The 25,915-nt window shown below is 57.9% G+C and overlaps 1 protein-coding gene across 1 annotated transcript; it reads right to left on the bottom strand.

The window, feature by feature from the left end:
* Positions 1-4,437: 4,437 nt before the first annotated feature.
* On the bottom strand, positions 4,438-25,403 carry FOXO6 (forkhead box O6). The gene is made up of 2 exons (XM_019643703.1): positions 24,525-25,403; positions 4,438-6,659 (listed from the first exon to the last, which is right to left on the bottom strand). The coding sequence occupies exons 1-2, from the start codon at positions 24,936-24,938 to the stop codon at positions 5,379-5,381; spliced, it is 1,695 nt and encodes a 564-aa protein (XP_019499248.1). The 5' UTR covers positions 24,939-25,403; the 3' UTR covers positions 4,438-5,378.
* Positions 25,404-25,915: the final 512 nt, after the last annotated feature.

Below are 25,915 nucleotides of genomic sequence, written 5' to 3'. Positions count from 1 at the left end.
AGCACAGGGGATTCCTCACCTGCCCCCACGCCTCTAGTCTAACCCTGTCATTTACTCATCAAGGAACTGAGGCCCAGAGAGGGAGAGGAGCTTGGACATAGGACAAAGGCACAGGACAGAAAAAAAGCTAGAACAGAGGCCCCTGGCACACACACCATGGCTCTCACCCCCTTGCTCTCCTCATTCACACATTGCCACTCAGTTGACACTGACCAGGCTAGGGAATGATGGGGCAGGGGGCAGGGTCCTCCCCATGGGTGGGTCATGGGGCCTTCAAACCACCTGGTGGTCAGCCTGGATGGTCCACTGTGCCCCCATTTGGGGAACATGACCTCTAGACCTGAGCTCCTGCACTGTTCCCACCTAAGATTGCAACCAGTATGTGTTACTTTTTTAATTTAAAAAAAATTTAACTTAAAAAAAATCACAACCAGAAGCAGCAGCAGCAGCAGCAGCACTGACATGGCCACTCTCATTAGCATGGCCATCCCCCAGAGTCATCACCGTCACCAGCATCAGGGTATGACTGCCCCCACCACAGTTCCCACCCCTTAAGCTGTCCTTACCCCTAGCCCTTAATAAATGTCTCTGACATGGCCTCAGAATTCAGCAAATAAGATTTTCCTCCACCGTTTGCATTTCATTTCTCCTCCCACCCCATGCTCATTCCAGGATCATGTGACCAAAAGTCCTCCCCAAATCTGCATCCTGCCCTGCTCCCCTACTCCCAAGAGGGGAGCAGGGCCTGTCCTGTCCTGCAGAAACCTCAGGCTGGGCTTTGGCCCTGAAGCCTTGCTGGGGACTGGCAGCCAGCGAGGGAGCCAGGAGGGGCAGGAGGGCTAGCGGCCCCTCCTCAGGCCCAGCGCCCCACCCACCCAGCCGGCGGCCTGTCTGCCTTCCTGAGCTCATTAACTGCAGGTCACTGTTCAGCAGGAAAGACAAGGCGTGGGTTCTGCAGGCGTTCATTAACCGTGAGAGGAACAGTGTGTGTGAAATTAGCAGTCACCTGAGGACCTCGATAATTTCATAATTAGGAGGCCTAATGGCTCCAGCTCTGGATGCCAAATGACTTAACCCCTTGTCTGCTGGGCGCCTAACCCCCAGCACAAGGCTGAGGGGAGGGCCTGCAGTACCCCCTCTGCTCCAGTCCCCCACTCCCCATGGTCCGATCATGTTCATTTTTGCCACCCCAGCCCCCAGCGCCAGGGCTGGCACAGAAGGGATGCAAAAGCAAAGTTCATGGAGTGAAGGAATGAAGGAATGAATGAACAAACAGGTGTCTGAATGGCGAAAGAGTTTCAGCCCCCGCTGCAGGTGCTCAGGGGAGGAAGGACTACCCACCCATCTGCAGGAGTAGGTGTGTGGCTGTGTGTATGCCCGTGTGTGTGTGTGTGCATGTGTATGCACGTGCGAACATGAGGGCACACACACATGTGGATCTGTCATGTCTGATTCTCAGAGCCTTGCGTGTGTCCTTGGTCCACGCTCACATTTGTGATACTCACTCTGCTGCCTCCTGTCTGAAAACAGAGGGTGCTCTGTGATGGGGCCCCAAGTCCCTCCCTTGAAGCCAGTCTCTCCTGGCACCACCTGAATAATGGTGGCTCCAGAATTTCTATATGGGGACACTCAGGGGGCACACTTGGGGGGAAAGGGAGCCTAGGGACTTTGCCTTGAGCTTGCATTTGCATAGCAAGTGCACTGTTTTTATTTAGATAGAATGTTCATTTGGGAGGCTAGTGCTAATAATGGGGTGCTAAAGTCACACCCTTTAACACGGGGGAGCTGGTTGTGACAGCCCCGGAACACCCCTCCCATCCTTTCTCAGCCTGCTCCTCCTCCTCCAAGTCTTCCCCTGATCCTGAAGAGGAGATGCCTGAGGTGGAAGGTGGGGTCCACTGGGCTCCAGGCTGGTGAGGCCTTTCCCCAACCTGGGACAACTGGTTCTGGGCCGGCAGTTCTGACCCTGCCTCACACACCTAACTGCAGAGCGGAAGTGGGGAGGAGGTGACTGGGGTGAGAGGAGAGAAGGAAGAAACGGGAGGAGAGGAGGTATGAGGGGAACAATAAAGGAATAGAGAGGGAGACCGGGAGAGAAAGGTGGAAGAAAGGGGGGGAGGAGAAAGGATGGGAAGTCCCAAGGAGGTGAGAGAGAAGAGGAGAGAGAAGATGGGAGGGGAGGAGAGAGGAGGCGAGGCAAGGAGGCTGAGAGCATTATCAGCACTTAAAAAGCGAGCAGCTCAGTTCTTCTTTGGCACAAATAATGGCTTTTTATGAATAAATCATGTGTCAGATGCCTCCCAGGGAGTAGGCATGGAGGGAGCGCGTCTGCTGGGCTCCACTGCTGGCAGGGAAGGGACAGTTGCAGACCCCCAACAGTAAGGGTGTTGGCCCCTTTCTCTTGATGGGGCCCAGCAGGACAGAAGCTATCTCTGGAATTACCACTGGCCTGAGCCAGGCAGAGCTGTCATTACTCTGAGGTGGTCTCTCTGCTCGCTGCTCAAGAGCCTGGCCCATCCCAGGGTGAGGAGTGTCCCTCTACTCCCCTCCCACAGCAAGGCAGCCCATAAGGCACTCCTGGAAGGGAGACACAAGAGAGAGGTCTGCGTCAAGACAGGCAGACATACCCAGAGCAGAAGGTATGCAGGGCACACAAGTAACACAGGCATGGGCTCCACAGACCCAGGCGCACATGTAGGCACACTAGGAGATGGAGACACTGTCATTCTCCACACACACACACGCTCACACACACACGTGCGCTCACACACGCCCACACAGACAGATGCATATGGGGCTATGTGGACACACACAGACCTGCACATGCACATCAGCAGCCCACCCCCTTGTCAGCCTGGGTGGGGGCAACTTTGCAGCCCATATGGAGCCCAGATCCAGCAGGGCTGTCCCAGAGTCTGGTTGTGGGGTGGGGCTGGGGCATCTGTCCCAGGAGAGGGTCCATCAGTGTCTGTGTGCTCCCCACCCAGCAAGAACACCTACCACACCCCACAGTGAGGTCTCAACTACCAACTGAGCCCAGGACCTGTACAAATCCTGCTGGCTCCAAGCTCCTTTGCTCCTCTGCTCACAGTCACCTCCCCAGAGGCCATGGGGACCATAGGAGAAACAGGGCCTTGGGGGTACACAGTCCAGGCAGAAACCCTGGCTCTGCCCCTTGCCAGTAGTGTAAACTCAGAGAAAAATTCCAATCTTACTTGCTTCTCAAAACAAATTTGAGACAGATGCTATTGTCCCATCTCTCAGACCAAATAAGTGAGGTGCTGAGAGGTAAGCACATTAGGCATTTCTTTCTAGGACCATGCTCTTTTCACAAACTCTAGAAGCCCGGTGTTCTGCTTTTCTTCCTCCTCTTCCTGCAGCTGCTCCTTCTCAGCCAGTGGTTCCTCTTCCTTGCCAAGGTGTTCTAAGGTGCTCATCTGAGCGGGCCTGAGTCACCTGCTCTTCCCACTCTGCACAACCCCCAACACCTCCATGACGGTTCTTGACCTCTGATCTCCCTCTCGATCCCAGACACTTTCCTGAATCCACTATGCAGCTGGACATCTCCAGGCCATCATGTTGCCCGATGCCAGAGAATCCCATTCACACAATATATGTGCTCCTGAACATCCCTCCCAAATCCCAGGTGTCCTCAGAGGACATAGATCAAGTTGAGCCTGGCTGAGGCTGAGCCCACCATCTTCCTCAGGGTTTCTCCTGCCTGGAAGTTCCCCATCTCAGGAAAAAGCCCCATCTGCCCAACTACCCAACCAGAAATCAGGCATCTTCCATGGACAAATGAATGAGTGGGTGGGTGCAGACCTGTGCTGAGCACTTTATATACCTTTTGTCATTCACGCCTCCTGAGAAATCCATACGATGGGTGCCACTATCCTGTGATCTAGACCAGGAAAGCAAGGCTACAGAGGTTGAAAACTCGCCCGTGGTCATGCAGCTGGTAAAAATGGAAGGGAATGGATGGATTCCAATAGAGATTTGTGTGCCTCCAAAGGCCTCCTTTCCACCACCCCCATCCGGCTTCCCCAAGCCATTTCCCCTCTCTGACGGTTTTCTCATCTGTACAATGGGAGCACAAATCATACCTAACACAGAACCTGACACTAACAGGTTCTCGGGAAATACCTGTGCCTTCTCTCCCAGCTGAGGTTTATTCAGGACAGAATTCCCCCAGGCCAGAAACCTCCTGCATGCACATGTTCACAGAAACAGGTGCAGACCTCCATAGGCACAGCCCCGGCATCCAGAACTCAACAGGCGCTTCACCCGTGTGTGTTGAGCCTACAGGCATCAGGGAACGCTGACACACACTCAATGCACAAAGCCACAAAAGGGGCTCAGACACTGGAACCCCGCCCCCGCGATCCCTGCCAGTTATCCTAGACCGCCGCCATTCCCCTTGCTACCCCAAGGCGCGGGAAATATTTAAAACAATTTTATTCATGAAAATATGCTGTACAATGCACTCTACACGGCCTCGACACAGCACACACGCACACGCACACGCTGACGGCACGGCCACGGTACACAGCCTACGATATGCGCCGGGGACGCCGCGCCCACAGCCCGCCCCGACCGGACACTTATAAATATGGGAGAGAGGCGCCAGGACCCGCACGGAGAAAGGGGTGTCAGGTTAGGGGGTGGGTCCGGAGCTGAGGCCAGCTGGAGGGGCTGAGACCAGTATTGGGGGGAGGGGAGTGTTGGAAAGGGCGATTGACTCCGACGGGGGGAAGGGAGAAGCCAGGGTTGGCAAGGGTGGGAGGGGAGGGCTTAACCATGAAGGGGAATGGTCCGAGGGGAGTTCAGGGCTGAAGGAGGGGGCAGTTCAGGGTGCACAGCTAATAGATAGGTGTGAGTGTTTTTGGGAGGGGGGTTGCTGGCTTTCGATGGGTGAGGCTAAGACCAGTGTAAAGTGTCAATTGAGAATCAGGTCGGACGGAGTTTGGGCTGGGAGGGTCATCACCCCGAGGCCCCCGCCCCCACCCCCGGCCCGCAAAGGAAACTTAAAGATTTGGAGCGGCCCTGCCCCATCTCCGGGTTGGCTTCTCGGACCAGCGCAGCCTATCTCGCTCCGCCCCACTCCCACCCAGCCGGGGTTCAGCCTCCACCCCCAGGCTTCCTTCCCCGGGAGTCGGGGAGCGGCTCTCTGGAGTCTGGGCAGGAATGGTGGAGTGCCCCAGCCCCTCCCCACCACTTCCCTCAGCGGGCAACTTCTGAGGGATGTCTCCAGCAGGGCTGGGGCTGCCTCCTGGATCCTCCCGTGGAGCTGGAATCGGGGATGGGGTCCCGGGGATCAGGATGGGAAGACAGAAGCCCCTTGGGGACGGGGCGGGCACCCGGGGCATGGGAGGCGGCCTTCAGCCCGGAACCCAACTCTGGTTGGGGGGCGGGGCTCCCGCCAAGCCCGGCGGCGGCGGAGGCAGAGCCGAGTCGAAATTAAAGTCCATTTCGTCGCTGTCCATGAAGTCGTTAAGGATGATGGACTCGACGTCGCACTCGAGGCTGCCGCTGAACATGTCGAGGTCCAGGTCGGCCGGAAAGCGGTCGGGCGCGGCACCCAGAGGCCCGGCGGCGGCCGCCGCATAAGGCCCGGGCAGCGCGTCCAGTAGGAGGCCGCCAGGCGGGCCCCCGAAGGCGGCCGCGTGGCCCGGCGGCGCCAGGCCCGCGGCGCCCGCCTCGCCGGGCAGCGTCATAAGGCTGATGGGGTGGGCTAAGGCACTGCGCGAGGGCACCGGTGGCGCGTAGGGGGCCGCCCCCTTGCCAGGGTAGGTGGCAGCCGCGCCCGCCAGCGCCAGCTCCCCAGGCGCGCCCAGCACCGGGCCGGGGCGGGGCGCGGGCGGCGGCGGCGGCGGCAGTAGCGCGGGCAGCGCCCCAGGGCGGAAGGGCGTGGCGGCGGGCGTGAAGCTGGCCTGCTTGTTCTCCTGGATGGTCTGCATGGGCAGGCGGCGCAGCGCACTCAGCGCCGGCGGCCCGAAACCCCCACCCCCGCCGTAGGTGCCGCCCTTACAGCCGCTGAAGTAGGCGGGCGTCCCAGCGCGGGCCCGCGGCCCGTACGCGTCCTGCGCGCCGTCCAGCAGAGCTTCGGGCAGTCCTGCGCCGCCGCCGCCTCCTCCTCCTCCGTGTAGACCCAGCGGACCTCCCAGCTCCGCCAGGCGGGGCAGTTCCCCCGGGCAGCGCGCACCTAGCGCGGGCGATAGCGCGCTTGCCGGACTCGGGTACATGAGCGGCGACGAAGGAGCCAGGGCCTCCAGAGCCTCGTCGTCCTCCAATTCGGCCGCCTCCCCAAGCAGGGGTCTCCTGCCGCCGCGGAAGTCAGCCCATGCCTCATAGTCGTCGCTGGCGTGCGAGGACGGGCTCGTGGCCCACTTGGCCGCGGCAGGCACTGGCCCCGGGACTGGTGCGCCCGGGGGGCTATCGTCGGGGCTTCGCTCAGGTGCTTGCAGCTGCTTCTTCTTGCTTGCCTTGCCCTTGATGCGCAGGAACTTGGCCCCGTTGTCCATGGACACTGCTCTGCGCCGCGGGGTCTTGCCGGTCTTCCCGCCCTCAGGGTTCAGCATCCACCAGGAGCTCTTGCCTGTGCCCTCGTTCTGCACGCGGATAAAGCGGGTGTGCAGCGACAGGTTGTGGCGGATGGAGTTCTGTGGCCAGAGACAAGGGCATGGGTGGGAAAGTGGGAAGTGAGGCCATGGGGAAAGATGGGGGAAATGATACAAAGAGTAGAAAAAATAAAGGAGAGAATGGAGAAGAGCCAGAAGGGAGGAAAGTGGGGGGGGGGAGAAGACAGGTTAGATGAAAGGGTAAATGGGTGAGGGAAGCAGGCGTAAGTACCAGGTCAAACATACTCAATATCCACCCCAGACCCCAGAACTGCACCCTCTTCCCCCTCCCCCGCCCCCACAGGCACTGCCCAGAGGGTGGGGCCAGAGCTTTGGGCCTAGCCTTTCCCTGGAGGCAAGGCCAAACCCTGAGGACTACTCTTAAGGGGCGGGCAGCAGGGGAGCAGGACCCCCTCTCCCTGACTCAGCCAAGCCCTGCTGGGGGCTTGCCAGGCAGCCAAGGCCCCCCAGCAGATTATGTAAGGGCTCATGCTGCAGTGGCTCATTTGTCTGCCCCCCCCCCCTCCCCAGCCTGGCATGGCGCCAGGAGCCCGAAAACCCAGGGCTCCAGAAATCAATCTCGCGGTGACTGATTAAGCCCTGTTTAGAACTAATTGCTCTTTCGTGTGTGGGGAGAATAAATTACCTGCTTTAATTTCGTGTCTTTAAAATGCAACTGCAGGTAGAGAAGACTATTAACTCTTTGCTAGGAGGGCCTGGCCAGGGAAAGCAGAATCGCCTGGGTAGCCCCAAGGTGGATAGAGGCCGGAGACTTTTCAGCGATTTCCCCTAAACTCCTCTGAGTTTCCGTGAACTCCACAGACTCCTTGGAGCCCAGCAAGCCCCTCAAAGCACATCCATGGGCCATGGAGACCACTGACCCCACCTCTGCTCAGTGCCAGCCTACGGCCAGTCCAGCTCTCTGGCTTGCCCTTTGGGTTGCAGCCCATCTTCCCTCCTGACCCATCTGAAGCAGAGTAGCTCTGTCCTCAAAGCCCCTTCCTGGTGGAACCTGCACAAATCCCCCACAGAGCAGGTGGCATAATGCCCATTTACAGATAAGAAGACCAAGGCTCAGAGAGGTGAAGTAGATTTCCTAAGACTACACAGCCCTTTCTGCTGTCCTGGGTACTTCCCTGGGCTTTACTTTTGTCAGCCCTGTACATACATATCCTCTTCTAAATGTCTTGTGCCAGTCTTTAGTGCTACCCATATCATTGCCTGCTTTTGCCAGGCCTGTCCCGGGGACAGAGGAAGATGGGAAGCCACAGCTTGAATGACCTCACAGGAACCTGTTGGGCCTGCCATGCCACACCTCTGGGGCCTCCCACCTGGTGGCTTGGACCTCCAGCTCAGGTACTGCCATGGAAACAGCACAGGCTTGGGTATCAGAATGGCTGGGCAGGATGGCCTGACTCTTTTCAGCCACCTAGCTATGTGACCACAGGCTGTTGACTCAATTTCTGAAAGCCTCAGTGCCTCGGTGAGCTGCCCTGAAAAAATGGGCGACATTCAGTAACCGCCTCAGAAGGTTGTTAGATCGTTACCTGAAATTGTGTGGGTAGTGTTTGGTGAACACACCAGGTGCTCATAAACAATGGTTAAATCCCTCACCCTGTCCAGCGGACCTCACCTCTGAGATCACCCCATAGACCTGCTCTGTCTCTACCTCCTCTATATCATGCTGAGTGTAACTGCTGGGCACCAACAACTCTGGAAAGCTGGCATTACCCCATCTCATTTACCAGGGAATGGAGGCCCAGAGGCATGATGTAACTTGCCCACAGTCCCACAGGCAGCAGTGCCAGGTACCACTCCAGATCTGCCTAGCTCACGGTCCTGCTCTTAACCCTTCATCCACCCAGCCCTTCCGCCTCCTACCCACCAGTCTCCAGAAGGAAGGTCCCTTTCTGTTGCCCAGGGTATCCTCCCTCAGCCCCAGCTCCAGGTACTGACCTGACTCTTCAGGGCTCTAGGCACCCTACCTCTGGCACTTCCTGGTCTTGGGAGGTGATAGCTGGGGCCCCAAGGCCCCTCCCAGCATTGCCTTGCCTGGCTTCTCCTGGGGTCCTGACAGGAGGGGAGATAGGCCTCTAGGGAGTTACGCTCCCGCAAGTAGATACCCCCTTTCCCACTCCTGCTCCTGCACCTGGCTCCTCAGTCCCTCCCCCACACCTGTGTTCAGGGGCCTCAGAGGCCTCAATTCTCCCATAAGGGACTATCTGGCTTACCGGAGGCTCCACCTCCCAGCTTCTCCAGCTGGAGGTCAGTCAGGCAACACCTCTTTATCACTGTCACTACGTGCCAACCTGGTTCTGATTGCTGGAGATGGGGGGAGGAGGAAGGCCATCGCCCACTACCAGCACCTACCCAGTACCTGACTGTTCAGCCCTGGGCGTTCGTTATAAGTACTTATCTCATGGAATCATTCTATCAAACGCCATACAAGTCAGGGATTGTGATCCCTATCAAGATGAGGACAGTGAGGCTCAGAGAGGTTCAGGAAGTTGCCAAGGTCACACAGCTTAAGCGGGAGAGCCAGGTATTGACTTCAGGTGAGTCTCACTCTGAGTCTAAAGAATATCTCATTCCACCATGGGAGAGAGAAATGAGTCAGAGAATTTCCAAAGCATCTTAGGAAGCCAGTACTCCAGTGCTTCTCAAACTTGCCAGGTAAACCGTCCCTAGAAGCTGGCAGCATGGGAAGACTGGGGGCAAGGTAAAAGGTCAAAACTCCTCACAAATTTTGTACTTCCTTTTTAGAACTCAAGGCTATTTTGCATTGTACTCCACAGTACATCCCAATTTTCTGGCTATCAATAAAAATGTTTTAGATTTTCACCAAAAACACATGTTCCTGGCCTATGAAGGTTTGTATCCTTCCCCTCTCTGTTCCCTACCCAGCCAGATACCCCTGGGACCCTGAGCCCCAACCTGAAACCACAGATGACTGGACCCAGAGAGAAGAAAGGACTTGCCCAAAGATGCCCAGGACCTGGTGGCACAGCTGGGATTCGAGCCCAAGCCTCCTAACCCCCAGCTTGGTGCTCCTGCCCCTCCACCAAGCCTGGCCTGTGGCAAGTCCATCCTCCTCGCTGGTCTTCAGTTTCCCTACCTGCGAACTGATAAGATGGGCCAACTGTACCGAGGACCTTTTCAGCTTAACAATGAAAGTTCTAGGACTCATCCAGTCCAGAGGTTTTGAAACTTTTTTTTTAAGCTGTGGAACTTTTTGTAAGTGGAATATAATGCAAAATGGAATCTAATGGTGCCTAGAGCCCTGCCCGCCCAGCACTCTCCCTTAAACTCTCCCTTCGGGAGAAATTCTTCAGGCCAAATGGATGGAGCAGTTGAGGCCTAGAGGGGTGTCACGACTTTTTCAGGGTCACCCAGGTAGGTGGTCCAGAGCTGGACGAGGACCTTGGCCTCTGACTACTGAGCTGGGCTCTGCACCAGGTGTGCACTTAGAGCTGTGCCCCAAGAGTCTAGGCCCTGCAGCCCAGTCTGACTCCTCAGGGCCCAGCCACCTGGTACCAATCAGAGCTCTGGGCCAAGATCCAGTGGCAAGTGCTGATCACATCTTCCCACATGGCCTTCTTGGAGGTTAGAGGCCATGGAGGAGGTGAGGGAGGCAGAGGAGGGAGACGCCTCTGCCAGGCAGCAGTAACCAGGGCTCCCTCTCGGAGTCACCTAGCAACCCGCCACCACAGCCACGCCCTGGCATGCCCAGGCTCCCCTGGTGCTCAGAGCTGGGCCAGCTTCTGGGGCTGTGAGGCAGACCTGGGGCGGGTTCCCAGGGGAGATAGGACCTCCCTGATTCAGGGCCTCAGGGAGACCATTGGGGACAGAGTAAAGGGACAGTGGCCATCCCATTCCCATCCCACCCTCCCTCAGAACTAAGGCCAGGGAGGCCAGCCTCCGGAGAGAGAAGGCTGGCACAGGGCAAAGTGCATGGGCTCTGGTGTTGGTCTGGATCCCAGTGTTGGCTCCAACACTCACAACAATGCGGCCCTAGAGCAAAACGCTTTGAACCTCAATTTCCTCAAACGGCCACCAGCTTCTACCCTCTCTTCCCTCCAGCCCTCCATCAGGCAGCAGCCAGTGCGATCCTTTCAATGACACCCAGAACCCTCCGATGCACCCCATCTCACTCAGAGTAAAGAGCAGAGGCCTGGCAATAGCCCACAGACCCCTCTGTGACCTCAGACTCCTCCCCTGACACTGTCCTACTTGACTCTTCCCACCTTCCAGGCACAGTTCCACCTTGGGGCCTCTGTCTCAGGGGAACACTGTTCACCCAGACACGTCAATCCCTCGTCGCCTTTGAGTCTTTGTTCAGATGTCACCTTTCACAACGAGGCCCATCCTGACCACTCTTAGCAATTGCTCTTCTTCCCTGCCATTTCCTGGCCCCCTTATCCTACTTAAAATTTTTCTAATGCCATTACTGCTTTCTAAATTAATATATAACTTATATATGTATAAATTAATATACATAAATTAATATATGTTGTATATAGAAATATATCATTTATATTCTGTGTGTGTTATCTGGTTTCCCTTATATTAGAATGTAAGTCTCATGAGGGATTCTCCAAACTGGGCAACATAGTCAGAATGAGAGACAAGTGTGGGTGGAGGAAGTCAGGAAGAGTATGATCCTCAGAGGGAACCGCAGAGAAGTAAGGGCTTCCCTGAGAGGTGAAGATGGTTTCACAGGGCGAATAATGCTGCTGCCCATCCCAGCCCCCCACCCTGCTCCCTCCTGCTTCCCAGACAGACGTGGGCAACCCAGGCCCCTCACAGCCTGTAACATCTGAGCCAGAAGACACTCCAGGAGCCCCAGTGGGAACAGAATAACCTCATCCTTGCTGACGCTGCCTCCCTCGTGGACAGGGTCTGATCCATTTGGTGGTGGCAGCTCATCTATCCAGCAGGACACCCTCATCTATTCCCAGGACACCCTTTGCCCACGAGCAGTAATGCATTCATCTGACAGCACAACCCCATTTATCCAGCACACCAGTCCCATTTATCCAGCAAGTACAACCTCATTTGCTAACAGCACTCCATTCACCTGACGGGCCCCCTCATTTATCCAGCAGGACACCCTCATTTATCCTCCAAGTCGGAGGCTCTCCTTCCTCCTGTGGTGTGGCTCTGTTCTCTGGCGGTGCAACCCGACTGATGCAGCAGGACATCATCTCTCCTACAAGTACACTTCATCCCCTGACAGTACAACCTCATTTATCTAATAATGCAGCCTCACCTTGCCTTCAAGTACCACCTCATTCCCTGACAGTACAACCTCGTTTATCTTCCAGTACAACCTCATTTCTCCTTCCAGCACAGCTTCATCCTCTGATAGCTCAACCTCATCCAATCTTACTCCTCCAGCCAGAGCCCACTGGATCTCTTGAGAAACGGGGGTGGAAGTAGGAGCGGGGGAGGGTGGAGAGAAGAGAGGTCCCACGATTCCCTGTCCCGTCTACAGAGGACCGCCCAGCACCATGACTATGGCCAATCTCCCCAGCCTCAAAAGGGCCCATAGACTTTGAGTTCTAGGCTGCTTGGTCCCACCGGCACTCCACCATTGCCCCCACCTCCTGTTTGGACCCCTCTAGGGCTAAAGAGGGCCCACACATGGATTTCCTCCAGCTCTCCAGGAAGGAAAAGATCCCACCTGATTTGATTGTAGCTTTTGCTGGTTTCTGTGGCACGGATACTCCCATCATTGCCAATTTTAAGCTGCCAGCATGACATGATCACTGAGTGCAGAACTGGGAAGAAGTGTGCACCGTTGGCTCTCATGAGCCAGTGCAAACCAGCTCTAGCACACCACTTCAACTAACTGTGCTTCAACTCACTGAGACAGGAGAAGGGCAGCACCTATTCCATGCCAGACCCAGGCTAGTTTCTTTACAGACATTTCTTTTAAGCCTGATAACCATCCTGTGAGGAGGTACTGTTTTACAAAGGGGTGGGGGGGAGACTGAGGCTTTAGGTGTGTTAAATGACTTCTCAGGCCATGAAGCTGTGAAGTGATGGAGCCAGGTCTGGGTCTCAGGGCTATTGGGTTGCAAAACCAGGGCTCTTTCCACCTGTATCCCCAAATATGATGGGGGACACTGCCCTGCTGCCCATGTCAGTGGCCATTCTGCCTTGGTTCTCAAGCCCAAGTGTTCTGGCTTTTATCAGCGACAGGAGACCTAAGGCTTGTGCCCCTGTCCACCTCAAGCCCTGTACTGCCTCCTGGCCTCCCTGGCACGTGCGGAATTCTAGGGCCCTTCCTGTTTAGTCCTGGGTCTTGCGTCTGTCCATCAAAGCCCCCAGTGCCAGGTATGGATGTCTCTCCAGGGTCCATCACTGCCCAAGGTTCATCCCAGCCCCTCTGAGCTAGTCTACCCAATGCAGATGATCATCCGGCTCCTTCCTCAGTGTCTCTCAGAGCAGAGACCTCCTGTGGGGCGGTCTGAGCACTCTGATCCTCTCCACCACGCCCATTTCCTCTCTCCCTATTTCCCTCCCTTCCTGCGTGAAGCAAGGTCAATGGCAGGAGTGGGAATCCCAATTTCATCCAGTGACCTTGGGCCTCCCTGTTAAAGAGGGTAACAATCATGACATCCACGGGGGAGGGCTGGACCCGGATGAGAGTCTACATATCAAGAATCTCCTCCTGTCCTTGTCTCAGAGCCCCTGTCCCACTCTTTACCCCTCACCTCACTCTGGTCCCAGTCTGGTGGCCCCAGAACACACACCTGTCTCCCACAGAGCCACACTCTCCAGGGGTCACTTGCAACGCTGCCTGGGGTGAAGCTGAAGTGCTTAGTCCAGGCAGGCTTCCTGGCAGCAAGGGTGACCTGGATAACCACTGGGGCCCAAGGCCATGTACAAATCCTTAGTACTAGGGTCTGTAGTAGAAGAGGGGTAGGAGGCATCAGAGTTACAGGTGTTGACAGGTGAGTGGGCTTAGGGGTCAGCAGTGGAACAGAAGAGGGCAGCCAGGGGCCAGGAGGAACCAAATGTCCAAAGCAAGGCATGAGGTCAAGGAACAGGTCCTGGCATCCCCCACTCCTACCCCAGGGGCAGCAGAGCCCACACATCCAACCTGGGCAGCAAACAAACCAGCAGCAGGAGTCCAAGCTCACCCCTACGTGGCTCCTCATCACCTGTGGACTTGGGTCCAACTCCACACTGCTATTTAAGAGCCCTCTGATGCTCTCCAGCCTCATCACCTCCATTCCCGTAAGCCCATCAGGGGCTCTAAACCACCATGGATGTCTCACACCTCCATGCCTTTGCATCCTCTGTTCCCTTTGCCCTTCTCGCTCTCTCTCTGCTCGACCAGTTCCTGCTGCTCCATCAAGGTTAGCACTGTGACTTCTTCCTAGTCCCCTCTATGAGCCCCAAAGACAGCTGCTCCTAACTCAGTGCTACTGCAGAAATCTATGTAACTGCAAACTGGAATATAACTGGGTATAAGTCTGCCTCCCCACGTGAACTTTCTGGGCAGTCCTTGGCTCACAGCAAGTCACACATAGCATGGAGCTCTCAGCAGCCATGAACCACTCAGACCTGGCCATTCCATGCAGTTTCTGTTCAGCAAAACCGCAGGCCAGAGCTCCAGGCCTCGCCTGCACCCTCCTGGATTCCCCTCCTGCTCCTGCTGTCTCTGCCACCTCCCTGTTCTTCAGCACTTCCTGGCGCCTGGGAAGAAATCAGCAAAGTGAGAAAGTAAAGAAATGACCATTTACTGAACATTTACTACGGGCCATGCACTGCGCTCGCACTCAACAATCCTACTGTCTTTGTGAAAACACTCTAAGTGGGTTTACTTCCCCCATTTTACAGATGAGAAACTGAGGCTCCAAGAGATAAACTGACCTGCCCGAGGTCACACGGCGCAGAATTCACACCAAGGCCCTTGCTCTTCCTCTCACCCTAAGATGCCTCTAGGGAGAAGCCTGGGCCAGACTGAAACTCCAGGGTGGGGGCGGGGGGCTGTCCGCACTGACTCAGCAACTCTCCCAGACTTTCCGCCCTCATCCAGTATTAAAGGGGATCCCTAGGTGCAAAGACACTCAGGCCTCTCTGTGTCTCTCCTCAGTCTGAGCTCCCTCGGCACCAGCACCTCCCCACACCCCTGCTCAGGCTCTGGGAGCAGCTGCAGTGACCTCACCCAGCCCTGCCCTGGGCCCGGCTCTGGGGAGGGCCTAGCAGCTGTGCCCCAGCCCTGCAGGCTGGCTCCAGGAGGGAAAAAGGAAGAGTAGGCATGGTGCCAAGAGAACCATCTGCTCTCCCAGGGGCATGGCCACCCGCACAGACACTGGCTCGCCCCCAGGGGCCACCCTTGGCCCTCTGTGCCCAAGCCAAGGGGCTCCAGGAGCCCAGGGCAGCCCACCCAGACTGAAGCACTGGCCCTCATCTGCCATCTGTCTTCTCCTGGATACCGAGAGGTCCTTACAGGACATGTTGGAGCATGAATGTCCGCTGAAAAATGAACAAGTGCTCAGGGTAAGCTCTGGGTGCAGAGGCCAGAGGGCAGGGCTGGGTGTGCTGTGCACTGCCCGTCCCAGCCCCGGTCCCAGTCCCAGCCCCAGCCTTGCTGGGCTAAGAGCCTGCAATCTCCTGGGGAGGGGCCCCCATCCCTTCACATCTGCTCAGCTGGCAGGTGCCTCAGGCAGAGGGTAAGCCCCTTCCCCCACAGCCCCAGCTCAGGTTACAGAGGCGGCAAGGCCAGCTGAGGACAGGGGGAGGGGAGAGGAGGGATGGAGGAGGCATAACAGCTTCTCAGAGTGTTGGGGGAGGGGAATTCGGATCTCCAGCTAGGACTCAAAGCCAGAGAGGGAAGGGCCATGCCCAAGGTCACACAGTCTCCCAGTGGGCAAAGAGGAGCCAGTGTCCAGGTGCAGGCAGCCCTGGGTTCAAGGGTGACCTTGAGCAAATCATCTGTAAAACTACGGAGCCTAAACCCTGCCTGCACACCTCCCAAGGCCACGAGGGAGGCTCTATAGGCTAAAAAGCAGTGGATCAACCTAAGGGCAGGACAGAGCTTGGACATCCTAAATATCTGACACCTCAGGGACAGAAAGGGAGGCATCAGACGAAGGACCCCTCCCCCCAGCACACACACACACACACACACGGGCACACACGGGCACATGCACATGTCAGTGACTCTCAGGGCTCAGGGACTCCCAGTCTACACAGTAGTAGGGAGATGGTTCTTTTCCTTTCCCAGAGCAATGAATAACAGTAATGATATTTGCTGCAATTTCTTGGGCACTTCACATGTATCTCTCCTGTAATTCTCACAACAAAGCTTAGGCATAAGTCCTGTTATTATTCCATTTTGTAGAGGAGGAAACTGAGGCTCAGTTGCCCAAGGCCACACAGGGTAAGTGGCAGAGCTAGGATCTGCTCCTCCCTGCTTGTCTCCAAGACTCCTAACCATACCACTGTCTCACCTCCGAGATCCTCAAGGCACCAATGGCACATCAGGCCTGACATCTTGGACTCCACGGGCCTCCATCCTCTTTCAGGCTCATCTCCCCAGGATCCCAGGACCAGGCTCACACTGGACTCCTGAGCTAGACCCTCTACCCTCTACACCACACTCGAGTGATCTTCCTGCCTGGGTCATTCCCCAGGCCCCCACAGTTTGGAGTGCCAGCTCCCCAGCTTGGCATTCAAGGCCACTCGCAGTCAGGCCCCTCCTTGCTTCTCCAGCCTCAAGTCCTGGTGGGTTCTGGCCAATACGCCGGACCCAGTGACGCTCCTAAAGAGTCCTGAGGGTTTAACCTCCTTTGTGTGGTTCTCCTTCCCCACCTCCAAATACCCACAGCTCATTATCTGGCCTTCCATCATGGCCCTGAGCAGTCTTTATCCTGAATCAAAATCGGGAGTCCTCATCTTATGTCCCCAGCTTGACCTGGAGGCACCTCAAGGTCAGGGAGCCATCCGGTTCCTCCGAGCAGCACTGCACAGTGGGCCTGGATTAGTGAATAGAGGAAGCTGCCATCAGTCCTGGGGCCTACAGATGGAGGGGGGAAGACATCACGGGGTTGGAGACATCACCTGGCTGGTCTGGCCTTGCCCTTAGGGAGCTCTCTCTGTCAGAGAAAACTAGGGACCCTGGAGCCATCCCCCAGGCTGGAAGCCTCAGGGCCAAGCTCCGAGGGAAACAGAGACAATGATGGGGATGTAAACTAGGGGGGGTGCGTCAGCTTGGAATGGCCTGGCCAGAGCACTGAGCTAGGGAAGAATTAGCCCTGGGGAGTATCATTTCTGTCATTTACAGTGGGATCCTGTAAAAGCCACTTTATTTCCCTCAGCTTTGGTTTCCTTATCTGCAAAACAGGAACAGTAACAGTACCAGCTTCATAGCATTGCTGTGAGAATTACATGAAAGCATGTAATGAATGGCACATGAGGGTTGAATCCTGAGCTGGAATAGTTCAGTGTGGCTACAGCAAGGGTCAGAAGACAGGCGTGGCGAGTGATGTGGCTGGAGAGGTAGACTGGGGCCAGGGGGCCAAGGCCTTGAGAGTCATGCTGAGGCCCCAGGATTGGATTCTGTAGGAACCACACGGTGTTGTACACATGCTCGTCTCCTCCGCTAGATGGGACGCTGTCAGAGAACAGGGGCTGCGACTTTCAGGTTCCTCACCATTCTGAGTATTACACTGACATTTCCCCTCCACCCTGCAGCCAAAGGCTCCCAGTGGCAGAGTGCACCATTCTCTCACTCCAAGTTCAATACAGCATGATTCCTACGCTGCGGGGGCTGGGCAAATGTGTTGGGGATGAGGGTGTAGGGTGGAGTGGGGGTGTCAGTCTCTTGGAGCTGACTGCAAGGGGTTCAGTTCTCTGGAGGACTCAAAAAAAGAGTAAAGAAGAGGAGTGGGCTCAATCCAGGCAGCCTGCTTGGAGAAGCTGTTCCACACTGGGAGCAGGAGGGGCGAACAGAAGCTCAGAAAGCTACTACCTAAGGCATCAGTTCAGATTCTGACCCATCACCAGACAAACCTGTTAAAATATAGCTTCCAGAGTCCACCTGCTAAGAGTCTGACATCGAGGGTCTGAGATGGGGACTTGACACCACATTCACTAAAAGCTTCTAGATGACTCTGATCGTCAGCCAGGTTTGCCAACAACTGAGGATTTAAGGCAGGAATTCTCAGGCAGCCGCAGTGGGTTCAGAACCACCTGGGAGGTAGGTCTTTGTTCAAACCACCCAAGCACCCTGCCTAATTTCTGAGGGGTGTCCCAAGGGATCAGTCCATGAGAGTCAATAGCTGCCTTGGTGAGCACGTGACGATTGCAGTGGGTGTGGGTTGAGAACTCCTGTCAGGTGTAAAGGTGGCAGTGGGAAGGCAGCCTGAAATCAGAGGCAGCAGGGAAGTGGGAGGAAGGGCAGGGCCTGGACGAGGCCAGCAAGAGGGCTTAGGGGTCCAAACAGAGCAGTTTGAATTTGGGGCCTGAGGAGTCCCAGTGGGTTCTGGAGCATGAGCGAACCTTGGGGCAGGAGCACTGGCTGGTGTGTGTGGCCGACTGCGCCCACTGGGAGATGGTGGAACATGGTAAAAACAGGCAGGTCTCCGTCTAAATTCAGGCTCAGCCTCACCCCAGCTATGCTGCCTTGGCTGAGCGACTTCATCTTTCTGGGCCTCCATTTCCTCAACTACATAATGGGACTATAAACATGTACCTGGCCGGACCCAGGTAGGATGAAATAGGAGAATTTATGCCCAACTGACTGCCTAGCACCCAGACGTTAATTCTCTTAATTCTTGTTCCTCTTCCCACAAAAGGCATCCCCCCTTAGAGACCAGAAAGGTTTCTCTGCAAAGATGGAGGCCCTGGGGGGGGAGGGTGTGGGAGGCCCCTCCCCCACATGCCACCTGGCCCCCCTCCCACCTCCACATATGGGTTGGGGGGTGGGGAGAGGCAGCAAACAGCCAAACCCTCCCAAACAGGAGTTGGTTTCCATGGTAACCAGGGTGCCAGGAGGAAGGGGGGGTGCTCCAGATCCAGCTGTCCCCCTGAGCGCCCTACCCATGCCCCAGAGCCTCAGTTAATGCCCATCCAACACCCTGCACCGCCCATCTGCCTGCTCTGGGGGCCAGCTGGGGCTGCCTTCATTGTGCCCTGAGTATGTCTGCCACCTGGGTACTGACAGGGGCAGGGTAGGCACCTCCAAACAAGAGTCTCAAGTTCGAGTCCATCCATACCTATACTCATATGCTGCCACCTTGAGAAGTCCTATCAGTACTTTCTGCCATGCCCTCAGTCCCAGTTAAGCCCTCCATGGCTCCTAGAACCAGAGGGTTTGTCAGTCACAGCCCTGAAAGGACCAGAGACCCAGTTAAAGCCCTTTGGACACCCATGAGAATACTGAGGGCCAGAACGGGGGGCAGCTTTGCTCCGGTTCCCATGCTGGGTCAGGCCCCCTACAGGTGCTCTGCCCACCCCTCACCCACTCCCAACTAACCCCAAAGGGCTGAGCCAGGACACCCCGAGTGGTGGCCAGGGAGATGGGCCACAGCCGGGAGAAGGAAAGTCCTCACGTTAAGGCCTGTCTAGCACTAGAATAGCAGTCGCAGAGGTCATGAGCTCTGGATCACTGGGAGTGTGTGAGAAGGGACGGAGCTGGGGAAGGAGGCGTGGAAGGGGCTGTTCGGCGCTGTGACTCCCTTACAGACCCGAAGTCTGATTCGGATGTGGAAGGGGCTGGACACCAATGTATACCTGTTGCCCAGGTACCCACCCCCATAGACTGCAATAGGGAGTGGATACTAGTGAGTCAGCCACAAGGTAAGGAGACAGTGAGATGAGGAGGCTGCCCATTACAGCTGCAGCACCCCTATCCCAGAGGCTCATATCCACACACAGTCCACAGCCACCCCTCACAAGAAACTGATGGAGGGGCTTCCACAGCCCCAAGGACGGCATGTGGTGGCCACCACCAACCGCCACTCAAAGACAGGAGAAGGTAGGCTGCCAGGAACAAGCCTGCACCCTTTAAAAATCCAAACACAAGCAGTTCCCTCCAGCCCCAATAGGAAAAGCTTGAGTTTGGGACCAGAAGAGGGTTCAATTCCCAGGCCTGCCACTTCCTAGGGATGGGACCCCAGAGCAAGTCACTTCTCCATCTGGGAAACAGGGATCCCAATACCCTCCTGGAAGAATGGTGGCCAGGATTTGATGGGATGTGCGCCTGGCTAGGAGACGCCTCCTTCCTGGCCCTCTCAGCCCTCCCCACTCTCTGCCAGAGACCCCCACTTCAGTCAGTCCTGAAGCTGGAGTCCTGAGGGCATGAGAGAGGGGGGCCTCAAACTGCGGTTAGTGGAGGTTGGGGAGGGGGGGCGCTGAACTTTCGAACCCGCAAACCCCCGCGCCGTTCATTACCTTAGTATGAGTTAAAAATAACTGTCTCATCTCTTTAAATTAGTCTGTCTGCAATTACCGCCTGGCACGGCGCTGCCCGCCATCGTCCCGCTGGAGCGGAGCCAGGTGGCAGGCGGGGCCCTCACCCTGTCTGTCGGTCTGTCTGCTTCCCGGTTCCCCCCTCCCCAACTCACAGCAGTGCAGCTACTCCTGGGGCCTCCGGTGCCCCACCTCCTGAGCTCCCCAAGTTTCGCTGGGAGGAGGCCAGGGCCGTGGGCTGCTGCAGGCAGGCAGAAGCCAGGGGAGCAATGGGGAGCAGAGGACCGGGGTGGGGGCTTCTGAGCGCGGGGGATGGGCCCCAGGAGGCCTGGGAAGCCGGAAGGGCCCGCAGCGCCAGCGCTTGTGGGTGGGTGTGAGCAGGTGGCCGTGGGAGTCTGCCGGGCGTGCCAGCAACTGTGCCAGGAGCGGCTGGCACAGGCTCGTGCCCAGGAGGCGGCCAGCTGCCAGCCCCCCCACTCGCTCCTGCAGTGCAGGGGGGGGCTGAGGACACCCCCAACCTGGCTCACACAGCCTCCTCCCACAGCCCCACCAGCTCTTGGGGTTGGGGATCCCCAGAGGACAAAGGAGGAGGAGGGAGCCCTGCTACAGCAAGCTTGGGGGAGGAAAGAAGAGGGCGCCCCCTGCACTCACAACCAGTGCTCAACTCAGCTGTAGCAGGACCCTCCTCCGGGCCTCTCAGATCAGTTCCTCCTTCTAGCCCCCACCCCATCTGGGGCCTACTGGCCAGCCTGGGCCAGATGGGGGTAGCACCACCCCTCCTGATCTCACCCCCAACAACCAGGCTACCCCAGGCCCTGAGGGAGAAGGGAAGTCCCCATTCACTGTGCACCTCCCCCACCAGGCCTGGGGACAGGAATGGGTGGCACCCAGGCCTGGCCTGGGAGCTCCCAGGGGAGCTGGCACCCAGGCCTGGCCTGGGAGCTCCCAGGGGAGCTGGCAGCCAGGAAACAGAAAAGCAGGCAGAACAACTCCAGGGGTACCAGGACCCAGAGTAGCCTGGAAGGCTTCCCGGAGGAGTCCATCGCTAGGGAAGGTGGGGCTGGAGCACCTGAGAGAAAATGGGAGACTATACCTGCAAGTCAGATATCCACACTTCTGGGACACGGCAAAGGGAGGGGCCCTCCTGTCCAAGCCCTCATCCCAAGCTTGGAAACCCTCCGCCCTAAGGGGAACACTCTTTGGTCGAGTTCCCAGCACCATGCCCAGCCTCTCTTCAAGGCTTCAGCCTGTTGGGTGTCCTGCACCTGCTGCTGGCCTTGCCTCCTCTGATTTGTTAGATGACCTCCCCACATCACAGGTGGGACCGCTCCAGGCGAAGGCCAAGCATGTAAGCCCTTTCTTATCGTCTCACTCTGTCTTTCCCATGCCACCACTGTGCCATCCCTAGGCGCTCTAGGTTCCAGCCTGGCATGCCCAACCCTCGCCCAGACCCAACATGTTCAATTCCACCTCCCTTGCCTTTGCGTATGCAGTCAACATCCCCAGGAAGACTTTCTCCCAGATTCTGCACCCCGAGGAAGGTACCCCAGAGCAAGTGCCACCTTCTCTGTGAGGGCTTGCTCGGTTCCCCAGGGGATCTAACCTAACTTTCCCACACCCCTGCCTCCCACCCCTGGCCCTTCCTGCCTGGAAAACACTGGGCCTGGGTGTGAAACTGGCAGAGCCCTGATTGTCCTGAAGGCAGGTCTACTGCCTTCCTCTTTGGTCCCCACTCTCCATCTAACACAGGGTTTGGTACACCCACCCCAGGGATCCAAGTGCAACACTTATGTGGGGGAGGGGAGGAAGGTAGGAACAATGGGCCCTGGCGCCAGCCCTGGCACCTGAGGTGTACCACCAGCCCCTGCTAACCAGAGGTTGGCTGGAGTTGGGATGGCCCCTCCTCCAGGCCCCTGGAGGAGTTGACTGGGAATGGGGATTGGGAGGGGGTGTGAATGCGAGGGCAAGGAGGCTCCCTGGGGAGCTGAATGGGAGTGGGGGGCGGGGTAGAAGGAAGACAACCTCGAGGATGAGATGGCAAAGGCCAGCGGCCCGTCTGAACAGTGCCTAGGTGGTCTCTGCCAGGGCCTAGGTCAGGAGCCCAGGCCTGAGGCTCCCTCTCCAATGCCCCAGTCCAGGACAAGCCTTCCAGGGCTCCTTCCTTCCTGATCCCAGGCACAAGGAGAACCACTATGTCCCCAATAGCTTGGTGCAGTGACAATCACAACCAGGGCAGGCGGGAGACCTGGGCCATTATCCAGTGCCTGCAGCTCACTGATGGCCTGAGAAGAGTCCCATCCCCTTCCTGGGCCTCAGTCTCACAGGCAGAGAAATGAACTTCTGGAACTAAATTCTCTCCAAGCACATTCCCAATCACATTCTAGGATTTAGACTTGCTGCTGTTCCCAAGTCATCAGTGTCCCCCTCCCACACCCAGTGCTAGCAGGACACTATTTGACAGGCTCTGTGGGGCCTTGGAGGGAGAAACACCTGGATTGGAATCCAGCTTTCCCATCTGCTAATTGTGTGACCTTGGGCAGTTCACTCCTCCACTCTGTTCCTCAGTGCCCAGCTCTGTAAATGTTGACGGTAAAACCCACCTCAGGGACTGCTGAGAGCATTTAAGGAGACATCTAGCACAGGTGCCTAAAGGTGCTTGGCACAGGGCTTGGCCCTGAGACCCTCAATGAACTGGAGTTCTCTCCCAGCTTCCAGCCTCATGGCCCTTCTTGCCATCTTCTCCTATCATCCCTAATCCATCAAGCCCACTTGGAGCTCCACCTCCTGCAGGAAGCCCTCCTGGTTTACTCGCCCACAGCACCCTCCCTGGCTTCAGCATCTTCTGCACCATGCACCCATTTCTTCACTCTTTCACCAGACATGCACTGGTGGCTTCTCAGTGCCAGGCTCTACATTGGGTTCTGTGGGCACAGAGATTGCTCCGACGCTGCCACTGTCTTCCAAAGGTGGGATGGGGAAGGGAAATGAGACAGAACACAAAAGACTAAGACCTATAACAGGCAGGGAGAGACAAGAGTAGAGGGAGTCCTAAGCTGGCGGGAAAGGGTTAGGGAAGGCTTCCTGGAAGAGGCGTCTGAACTCTGTGCTCTTTAGGACAGAAATACATCTACAGAGAGAAGTGAAAGGTGGGACAATGCATAGGGAGCAGGGAGGGAGAGCAAAGCCCAAGGGCAGGACCCACTTGAGAGAAATGAGTGTTCTAGTGGGGGTTGAGCCCAAGGGGACCAGAAAGGCTGGGGAAGGAGATCATGTATGCTCCTCTAGTCTGTGCCCCCACCCCACAGTGGCCTGAGAGCCATGGGCTCCCAGGTCAGAGCACCCGTGACACCTACAATGCAGCCACTGGACATCTAAAGCTGTCCATGCTCACAAGCCTCCCCTCCTCCGCTGCACACCTCCTTCTCTGACCCTATCTACAGCCACCATCAGGCACAGCCCCTTTCCTCCATTTAGGCATGCTTCCTTGGCAGAGTCTCCCCTCTCCAATAGGGAGCCTTACAGCTTACAGGACCTAGGCACAGCCCCCTCACCCCAACCTCCTTTATCCCAAAGGCACGGACTATTCCCGTTTCCCAACAAGATGACCAGAGGAGGGTCCGAAGGCCCAATCTAATCAAGCCCCTGTTCTCTCCCAAGATGGCTCCCCCCTTTCCACTGGCTGGCACTGAGGCTTTCCTGGGGTGCCCCTGTCCCCTCCCCCATCCCTAAATGCATCTGGGCTCAGAAAACCAGGGAAGTGGAAGACAGACAGCCTGGGATGGGCAGGGACAGATTCCCCAGCCCTCAATACCTTGCCCTCACACCAGCAGGGGTCATCACCAGCCCATCTTGCTGATCCAGTCAAGGGGGGACAACAGCTGCCCCATGGACAACTCAGATCCTAGGTCACTTGACTAGTCACCCCACTCCAGACTGGCTGGTGCCCTAGGGTGAACTCCTGGCACCACAGGAAGAACTGTGGGCCCAGGGTCGCACTCCTAACCCTAGGGCCAGCTCCAGGCAGAGCAGTGGGAAAGATTTGGGGGGAAATCAGTCACTGGCCCAAGTCATTATTTCAGCTCTTTAAGGAGGGTGCCCTAGTGGAGAGGGTAAAATAAGAGTAGCCCAAAGCACACTCGTGGGGGTAAGAGGAAGCTCCCCAATGTCCGAGGCCTGGGAATGGGTTCCTCTGCGATGCCCCCCAAACCGGCTGGGGGTGTCCCTCAGGGGTACCTCAAAGTGGCAGTTCCTTGTCACCCCACCAGACCTCCCACCCCACATCCAGAGCATGCACAAAGCTGCTCCCAGCACGCCCCCTCCTGTCTGCTGGCCGCCCCACGCCCTGGGCACACACTCTGTGACCCCTGGGGGTGCTGGGGGCCTTCCTCCCTCCGGCCTGCCGGGAGCCCAGACACATCGAGCAGCCCCTGGAAGCCCCAGCCCCAGAGCCCAGCCCCCTCTCCAGCCGGACGCCCCCACCTTCCAGCCGGCAGAGCTGTTGCTGTCGCCTTTATCCTTGAAGTAGGGCACGTAACGGACCATCCAGTCGTAGATCTGCGAGAGCGTGAGCCGCTTGTCCGGGGCGCTCTCGATGGCTTTGGTGATGAGGTCGGCGTAGGACAGGTTCCCCCACGCGTTCCGCCGGGAGCTCTTGGCTTTCCGCAGCGGTCCGACCTCCGCGCCCAGCGGCGGCGCTGGGGCCATCGCTGGGGCCGTTGCCCGGCGCTCCGGCCCGCAGTCCTCGGCGCCCTCAGCCACCCCTGAGCCCAGCGCTCCGTCCTCGTCGCCGGCCAAGTCGGGCTGCGGCAGGGGCCAGGTACACGAGCGCGGCCGACTCTGCGGCGCGAAGTCCGGGTCCACGTCCACCTGATGCGCTCGCAGCTTCGCAGCCATGGTCCCGCCCGACTCGGGCGAGGAGGTGTGGGAGGCTCCGCGGAGGGTGGGCGGGCGGCTCCGGGATCTGCACGCCCCGGGGAGGCCCGCGGGAGGGGTCCCTGGCGGCGCCGGCTCAACCGCGGGGCGCCATGGGCCGGGGCACGGAGACAGGGGGCTCGACTCGCTGGAAAGCCCAAAGGGAGGGAAAGATGGGGGCAATGAGGGGGCGGCAGCCCCGGAGCCCAGCGGGCACACACCTCGCCCGGCTCCGCTTCTAGCACCTGCCGCCTGCCTGCGCCTGCAGCCACCACCGCCACCGTCGCTGCCGCCGCTCCCCCGGCGCCAGCCCCGCGCGCGGGCACCGCTCTCCCGGGACGAGGCCGGATTGCACCATGCCGGAGCCCGAGCCCGTGCCGGAGCCCGCGCCGCCGCCGCCCCGTAAATGCCGCCGCCGCCGCCGCCGCTCCGGCTCCAACGCCAGCTCCCGCGCCTGCCGCGCTCAGCGCCGGCTGCACCTCGGGATGGGCGGGGGAGGGGGCGGGTCCAGAGCGGGAGGGGCGGGGCGTGCCCGATCGCGACCGCGGAATCCTCGGTTTGCCGGGTGTCCCGCCCGCCGGCCGGGGGTGGGGGCGCGGAACGCGCGGCTCCGGGAGACCCTGTCGCAGCCCCTGCAAGCAACAGCGCCGCCTACAGAGCAGGGAAGGAGCGGCAGGCGCGACCCCGCCCCCTGCTCGGCGATGGGGGAGGGAGCGCGGGGGCGGGGCCCGAGCACTTTCATTGGCCCGCTGCAGGGCCGTCCCGCCTACGGACTCGGCAGGATCCCTCCCAGAAGAGCGTCAGAGGGTTATTGTTACAACCCGGGGTTTCCCCGGGCAACGGGGATGGGGCGGGACTCAGAGCATTTGGCCCCGCCTTCTACTCCCGAGAGGAATGCCCCGCCCCCTGACTCTAGACCCTTGGCGTTTCCAAGTCTTAGAAACCTGATGGGGCGGGTG

This window comes from Hipposideros armiger, unplaced genomic scaffold (assembly GCF_001890085.2).
Source record: "Hipposideros armiger isolate ML-2016 unplaced genomic scaffold, ASM189008v1 scaffold_82, whole genome shotgun sequence".
In the NCBI taxonomy this organism is placed as follows: Eukaryota; Metazoa; Chordata; class Mammalia; order Chiroptera; family Hipposideridae; genus Hipposideros; species Hipposideros armiger.
The sequence above is the reverse complement of the archived record's forward strand: the minus strand, read 5'-3'. Positions and strand labels throughout refer to the sequence as shown.